Source organism: Hyla sarda, chromosome 8, assembly GCF_029499605.1.
Source record: "Hyla sarda isolate aHylSar1 chromosome 8, aHylSar1.hap1, whole genome shotgun sequence".
NCBI lineage: Eukaryota > Metazoa > Chordata > Amphibia > Anura > Hylidae > Hyla > Hyla sarda.
The window spans coordinates 222861091-222869181 of NC_079196.1; the positions used below are offsets into that span (position 1 = coordinate 222861091).

The window sequence follows — 8091 nt, forward strand, 5'->3', positions numbered from 1 at the left end:
TTTGTTCGGATTCTGCACGAAATTTAACAAAAACGATTAAAGAAAAGCCCCATTTTCGGTGCAAGGAGAATTCATGCGGAATTCACGTGAATTTCCGCATAGATTCTGCAGAAATTCCGCATGTATGCAGAAAGATGCAGAATTTCGGGTCTGCATCATTTGGCCGGAATTCAGCATCTTTATGCATAATTTACGACTAGTGAGAATAGCCGAACACATTAGGTGCTGAGGTCAATCTGCTGATAGTGTTAACAATTACGTGATACGTTTTATTGTATTGATTGGTTTACTCCTTGGTCCGTAGTTTTTATGATTTGTCATCTTTTTCAGTGTGCGAGATGGCGCTCCTGGTAAACGATGACTTATTACTGCAGAAGCTCCGTCTTTACAACCCGCCGTCTGAATATGAGCGGGTGAGCCTGCAGTTATTCGGGATGCTGGGACACGGTAAATCCTCCATTATTAACACGTGCGTGCAGATCGTCCATCAAGCGGACTTTAAGAATGTTGCCGGATCTGGGAAGTCTAACTACCCCATCACGATGGACAGAACGGACTACGACCTGACGTCTCATGTAGTCATCAACGACAACCGGGGGGTGAATAAAATGAGCCCGGAGGAGCAGGAGGAGGTGGCCGCTCAGATGGGTACGTCTTATCCTCTGGATTCATCTCTATGTAAAGGGAAGCTCCGCCTATTACTTTGCCTATATTTATATCTATCTGTGCCAGGTGGAAACCATCCACAAGCAGGCCGGCTGGCATTAAAAGAGATGTATCATGGGGAAAAAATGTATCCCCTATCCAAAGGATAAGGGATAAGTTATAGATCGCAGGGGGTCCCAGCCATCTCCTGTATGGGGCCCCGGCATTGGCGCATCACAACCTCCGCATGAAGCGGCGACCAACACGCCCCGTCCATATATCTCTATAGGAGAGCCGTTCGGCTGTCTTTGACTCTCCCATAGAGAGGGGGTCGTAATGTGCGAGGGTCATGATGCACCGCTCCTAGGGAGAGCAGTACTGGAGATTGTGTAGGGTCCCAGTAGTCGGACCCCCCTTGATCTAAAACTTATCATGCCCCCTTCCATAGTCTTGCATAGCGGGGGCGGGGCGGGGCGTGATGTCACACGGGGGCGGAGTTGTGACGTCACGATACCCAGGCTCCGTGGTCGCCACACGGCAGATTCTGAGCTGACAGCGCGGCGTGCAGCTCCCCGAGGTGGGTGCTGAATGCAAGATTTCGGGAGTCCTTTAGAGAGGGGATAAGATGTCTTAGGGCCAGAGTACCCCTTTAAGGCAGTGTTTCCCAACCATTGTGCCTCAAGCTGTTGCAAAACTACAACTTCCAGCATGCCCGGACAGCCGAAGACTGTCCGGGCATGCTAGGAGTTGTAGTTTTGCAACGGCTGGAGGCTAACTGGTTGGAAACACTGGATTAAAGGGGTACTCCAGTGGAATTTTTTTTTTTTAAATCAACTGGTGCCAGAAAGTTAAACAGATTTGTAAATCACTTCTATATAAAAATCTTAATCCTTCCAGTATTTATCAGCTGCTGTATGCTCCACAGGAAGTTCTTTTCTTTTTTGAATTTCTTCGACCACAGTGCTCTCTGCTGACACCTCTGTCCATGTCAGAAACTGTCCAGAGCAGGAGAGGTTTGCTATGGGGATTTGCTCCTGCACTGAACAGTTCCCGACACGGACAGAGGTGGCAGCAGAGAGCACTGTGGTCAGACAGTAAAGAAATTCAAAAAGAAAAGAACTTCCTCTGGAGCATACAGCAGCCCCTAAGTACTGGAAGGATTAAGATTTTTAAATAGAAGTAATTTACAAATCTGTTTAACTTTCTGGCACCAGTTGTTTTAAAAAATAAAAAATAGAATATGTTTTCCATCGGAGTACCCCTTTAAGGAGTGATTGAATAGGGGTTTATTCACAACAGGACATTCTACATACAGACACATAATAATAATAATAATTGATCCATCAACAGCAGCTTTCTAAGGATTTCCATTTCTATCTCCGTTTACAGGTCAAATGCGTGGACAGAGTACAGTAGAATGGGACCGAAGCGTAAGGGGAAAACTAAACCTGATTTATCAGCAATTCAACTATCGGCCCATAGAGATCACTGTCCCGGTGTTTGTATACAGGTATTTTTACCTCAATTTTGGATTTTTTTTTTTGTAGATTTACATAAGAACCACCCACAGCGAGGACGCGTGACAATCCAGAGTGATAAATCCCTGTTGGCAGATTTGACTAAGATATGGGGCCATTGGTCTTTACAGTCAAGGATCGGCATACTGTGACCGCCATTCACAAAACAGGTTGTGGAGGATGATAGGAAAGACAGGTAAATGGGGCGAGAGGCAAAGGAGAGCGCCACACTTTCTATTGGACAGTTTTGCTGGTCATTTTAGTTCACAAAATACAAACGCGTATAGTTCCAAGACAATTCTGCCGTATACAGCCAACATAATAAAATCGTATAGTATCTAAGTAATATGCAGCGTCTAATTAATACTCTTAGGCTGTGTTTACACGCGTTTGTTTTGGAAAACCACCACTGCAGTTTTTGAGCCAAAGCCAGAATTGGATCTATAAGGAAGGGAAATGTTAAGTCTTTCCTTTTTAGGGTGCGTTCCCACAGGGCGTATACGCAGCGTATTTTACGCAAATTTTACGTCAGCAGCGGGAAATACGCTGCGTATTCCTCGCTCACTATACACACAGGGCTTTCCGGCGGCAGCCCTATGCGTGTAGTGAGTTTTGGAGGCGGGGCCATGTGCCGGCGTGTCTGTGATGCGCGACTCCGCCTCCAAAACGCACTGCACACACAGGGCTGCCGTCGGAAAGCCCTGTGTGTATAGTGAGCAAGGAATACGCAGCGTATTTCCCGCTGCTGCCATGCATTTTGCGCACCGTCAAATACGCTGCGTATACGCCCTGTGGGAACGCACCCTTAGGGTGCGTTCCCACAGGGCGTATACGCGGCCAATTTGACGCTGCGCAAATTTTACGGCAGCAGCGGGAAATACGCTGCGTATTCCTCGCTCACTATACACACAGGGCTTTCCGACGGCAGCCCTATGCGTGTAGTGAGTTTTGGAAGCGGGGCCATGTGCCGGCGTGTCTGTGACGCGCGACTCCGCCTCCAAAACTCACTGCACACACAGGGCTGCCGTCGGAAAGCCCTGTGTGTATAGTGAGCAAGGAATACGCAGCGTATTTCCCGCTGCTGCCATACATTTTGCGCAGCGTCAAATACGCTGCGTATACGCCCTGTGGGAACGCACCCTTAGGGTGCGTTCCCACAGGGTCTGTACGCAGCGTATTTGACGCTGCGCAAATTTTATGGCAGCAGCGGGAAATACGCTGCGTATCCCTTGCTCACTATACACACAGGGCTTTCCGGCGGCAGCCCTATGCGTGTAGCGAGTTTTGGAGGCGGGGCCATGTGCCGGCGTGTCTGTGACGCGCGACTCCGCCTCCAAAACTCACTGCACACACAGGGCTGCCGTCAGAAAGCCCTGCGTGTATAGTGAGCGAGGAATACGCAGCGTATTTCCCGCTGCTGCCATACATTTTGCGCAGCATCAAATACGCTGCGTATACGCCCTGTGGGAACGCACCCTTAGGGTGCGTTCCCACAGGGCGTATACGCAGCGTATTTGACGCTGCGCAAATTTTATGGCAGCAGCGGGAAATACGCTGCGTATCCCTTGCTCACTATACACACAGGGCTTTCCGGCGGCAGCCCTATGCGTGTAGTGAGTTTTAGAGGCGGAGCCGTGTGCCGGCGTGTCTGTGACGCGCGGCTCCGCCTCCAAAACTCACTGCACACACAGGGCTGCCGTCGGAAAGCCCTGTGTGTATAGTGAGCAAGGAATACGCAGCGTATTTCCCGCTGCTGCCATACATTTTGCGCAGCGTCAAATACGCTGCGTATACGCCCTGTGGGAACGCACCCTTAGGGTGCGTTCCCACAGGGTCTGTACGCAGCGTATTTGACGCTGCGCAAATTTTATGGCAGCAGCGGGAAATACGCTGCGTATCCCTTGCTCACTATACACACAGGGCTTTCCGGCGGCAGCCCTATGCGTGTAGCGAGTTTTGGAGGCGGGGCCATGTGCCGGCGTGTCTGTGACGCGCGACTCCGCCTCCAAAACTCACTGCACACACAGGGCTGCCGTCAGAAAGCCCTGCGTGTATAGTGAGCGAGGAATACGCAGCGTATTTCCCGCTGCTGCCATACATTTTGCGCAGCATCAAATACGCTGCGTATACGCCCTGTGGGAACGCACCCTTAGCATTCCTTTTGAATACACTGACTATACAATGGCTTTGGCTCAAAAACTGCAGGGGCGGTTTTCTAAAAAAAAAAAATAGAAAAAAAAACTGCCAAGTGTAAATGCAGCCTAAACATTTATATGACAGCCTCATATAGTTGTCAACAGAAAAATAAAAGTCATGGCTCCTAGAAGGCGAGGATGAAAAAAACACTAAAATTGGCTGTGTCTTATGGGGTTAAAGTTCCTACATAATACTACCATATAGAGCACACATAATACTGAAATATAAAGGAGTAGTGCAGTGAAACATTAACTTATTCCCTATCCAAAGGATAGGGGATAAGTTATAGATCAAACGGGCCTCGGCAGTCTGCTGGAAGTGGCAGTTCGGACCCCCCCCCCAGGAAGCCGCGGCTGACACGCCCCCTCCATGTATCTCTATGGAATACATGGAGGAGGCGTGATGCCCCCTTCCAGCAGACTGCCGGGGCCCTGTTTAGGAGACCTTTGGATAGGGGATAAATTATATTTCACTACCGAACTCCTTTAATTACCAAACTCTTTCTAGAAACATAGAAGATGGTCGGCAGAGTCATTCCTTTCAGGGGCCCCCTAGAAAACAGGGTCCCTAGTCAGTTGCCTAGTTTGACAACGCAGAAGGTCTGCCCCGATGACAGGTCCCTGAAGGCACTAATGGCTTTTTAATTTAATTTTTCAGTGTAGAGAGTTTACTCACAGACGAAAGATACGAGGAAATAGAACCTTTCATTCGAGAAGCTCACAAAATCACAGGTAAAATATACAGAAATTCCATCCAGCTTTGTAAGAGCAATCAATGGTGCATCAATACATATCTAGTCTGTATGCCAGGGGTTCTCCGGTTGAAAACCTTTATTTATTTATTTATTTTTTTAAATGCCCAGGTCCTGAAGGTGAAAATGGGCTGGGTCATGAAGGGGTTAATCAACTGGTGCCAGAAAGTTAAACAGATTTGTAAATTACTTCTATTAAAAAATCTTAATCCTTCTAATACTTATTAGCTGCTGAATACTACAGAGGAAATTATTTTCTGTTTGGAACACAGAGCTCTCTGCTGACATCATGACCACAGTGCTCTCTGCTGACACCTCTGTCCATTTTAAGAACTGTACAGAGTAGGAGAAAATCCCCATAGAAAACATATGCTGCTCTGGTCAGTTCCTAAAATGGACAGAGATGTCAGCAGAGAGCACTGTGGTCATGATGTCAGCAGAGAGCTCTGTGTTCCAAAAAGAAAAGAATTTCCTCTGTAGTATTCAGCAGCTAATAAGTACTGGAAAGATTAAGATTTTTTAATAGAAGGAATTTACAAATCTGTTTAACTTTCTGGCACCAGTTCATAAAAATTAAAAAAAGGTTTTCCACCGGAGTACCCCTTTAAGAAGCCTGGGAAAGTAGGGTGATGACTCGTGTGGGATCGCTTGGGGTAGTAGCATGTGTTTTTCTGCTTTGAATTTTAGGTCTGTATATTATTTTCTTGTAGGTATCTATCCCATCATTGTGCTGACCAAGGTGGGAACCCACAGAGATATGGCGGATGAGTGTTACGACAAGTTTAAGGCTCTGGGAGCCAATCACGTCTTCCAAGTAGAGAACTACACCGTGGAGCAGCATGAGCATCACCCAAAGACACAAGCCGAAGTCCTTAAATTCCTGGACACCTGTCTGAAGGAGGTGGATGAAAGTATCGCAAGGAGGGCAACTGAGGACCCTCAGAAGAAGTACATGGATCTCGCTATGGACGCTGTCCACAACATCATACAGAAAGAAAATGAGAAGAAAGAGATCAAGATCCAGATTATTAAAGAGAAGTGCGAGAAGAGTAAAGAGGAAATAAGACGACAGAAAAATGTGTGAGAAGAAAGATCGAGACCTGCAGAGGCTGAGGAGGAGATCCAGGTGCACGGTGATGTGAACATCTCCTCTTAAAGGGGTACTCCACCCCCAGACATCTTATCCCCTATCCTTAGGGGATAAGATGTCTCATTGTGGAGGTCCTGCCGCTGGAGACCACCGCGATCTCGGCTGCGGCACTCCAGACATCCGGTGCATGGAGCAAACTTCACTCCGTGTCGGATGACTGGCGGTGCCAAGCGGAGGGTCGTGACATCCCCTCCCATAGACTTGCATTGAGGGGGCGTGGCCGTGACATCACCAGCGGGCATGACCGTGATGTCATGAGCCTCCAGCGCTGCACCCGACGCTCTAAACAAAATTCGGGTCCCCAGAAGCAAGAAGTACTGGAAGGATTAAGATTCTTTAATTGAAGTAATTTACAAATCTGCCAAATATCAACTAAGAAAGTGTAGGGAGAGCACACATGGGGGAAGGCCAGTGCGAAACTGCCGGCGTTGCCTCTGAGCGCCACCATACACCAGCGCCGAATGCCGTGACCCGGCTACCCGATACCGAGATGCGACAGTCATTACCTTGCGGTGAGTGCACCTACGTTCTTTATTGTTGCTCTATTTGATACTTCATTTCTTGTACGTGCACCCCGCAGGTGACTGTTATTGGAGGTCACCGCAGACCTCGCTGCAGACGCCATCAGGTGATATTGTTCCCCCATGTGTGCTCTCCCTACACTTTCTTAGTTGATATTTGGCAGATTTGTAAATTACTTCAATTAAAGAATTAGTACTTATTAGCTGCTGAATACTACAGACAAAATTATTTTCTTTTTGGAACACAGTGCTCTCTGCTGACATCATGACCACAGTGCTCTCTGCTGACACCTCTGTCCATTTTAGGAACTGTCCAGAGTAGGAGAAAATCCCCATAGAAAACACATGCTGCTCTGGACAGTTCCTAAAATGAATAGAGATGTCAGCAGAGAGCACTGTGGTCATGATGTCAGCAGAGAGCACTGTGTTCCAAAAAGAAAAGAATTTCCTCTGTAGTATTCAGCAGCTAATAAGTACTGGAAGGGTTAAGATTTTTTAATAGAAGTAATTTACAAATATGTTTAACTTTCTGGCACCAGTTGATTAAAAATTTTTTTTTTTTTACCACCGGAGTACCCCTTTAAAGACACCTGTCAGCTCTTCTGATGTGTCTGTATAAATATGTAAAATGTAAATATTTGTTCCTCTGTTACTCCGCCTGGAAATGTATGAATAAATTTGACAAGCGATCATTACTATTTCTTATGTCAGTAGGGTGTGTCCCCTACACGTTATATGTCAGCATAGATTGGACAGTATAAGGACCCTTGCACACTAAGGAAATTCCGATGATCCAATGATCGAGAGAAGAACCCGCCTCCTCCTGTCTCACTTCCAAGATAACAGGTAGGACCTTCTCTGCTCCCCGGAAAACCCCTTTAAAGGGGTACTCCACTGGAAAACATTTTTTCTTAAATCAACTGCTGCCAGAAAGTTAAACAGATTTGTAAATTACTTCTATTAAAAAATCTTAATCCTTCCAGTAGTTATCAGCTGCTGTATGATCCACAGGAAGTTGTTTTCTTTGTACATTTCCTTTCTGTCTGACCACAGTGCTCTCTGCTGACAACTCTGTCCATTTTAAGAACTGTCCAGAGTAGGAGAAAATCCCCATAGCAAACATATGCTGCTCTGGACAGTTCCTAAAATGGACAGAGGTGTCAGCAGAGAGCACTGTGGCCAGACAAAGGAAATTCAAAATGAAAAGAACTTACTGTGGATCATACAGCAACTGATAAATACTGGAAGGGTGAAGATTTTTTAATAGAAGTAATTTGCAAATCTGTTTAACTTTCTGGCACCAGTTGATTT

At 46.7% G+C, this 8091-nt stretch overlaps 1 protein-coding gene across 2 annotated transcripts; it reads left to right on the forward strand.

The window, feature by feature from the left end:
* The first annotated feature begins 424 nt into the window (after positions 1–424).
* Positions 425–7597, forward strand: LOC130284045 (uncharacterized). 2 transcript variants are annotated; one of them, XM_056533971.1, is made up of 5 exons: positions 425–648; positions 2035–2155; positions 5016–5089; positions 5820–6235; positions 7528–7597. In XM_056533971.1, exons 1-4 carry the CDS (start codon positions 435–437, stop codon positions 6191–6193), a joined length of 783 nt encoding a protein of 260 aa, XP_056389946.1. In that variant the 5' UTR covers positions 425–434; the 3' UTR covers positions 6194–6235; positions 7528–7597. The 2 variants fall into 2 exon arrangements, with proteins under 2 accessions (XP_056389946.1, XP_056389945.1); XM_056533970.1 differs by lacking the exon at positions 7528–7597 and having other exon boundaries at positions 5820–6464.
* Positions 7598–8091: the final 494 nt, after the last annotated feature.

Excerpts from the sequence above, each read along its gene's own strand:
- LOC130284045 (XM_056533971.1), top strand. The coding sequence starts at position 435 with ATGCTGGGACACGGTAAATCCTCCATTATTAACACGTGCGTGCAGATC. Across the intron at positions 649-2,034 it reads GGAGGTGGCCGCTCAGATGG|GTCAAATGCGTGGACAGAGT; the intron begins GTACGTCTTATC and ends CTCCGTTTACAG. Across the intron at positions 5,090-5,819 it reads AGAAGCTCACAAAATCACAG|GTATCTATCCCATCATTGTG; the intron begins GTAAAATATACA and ends ATTTTCTTGTAG.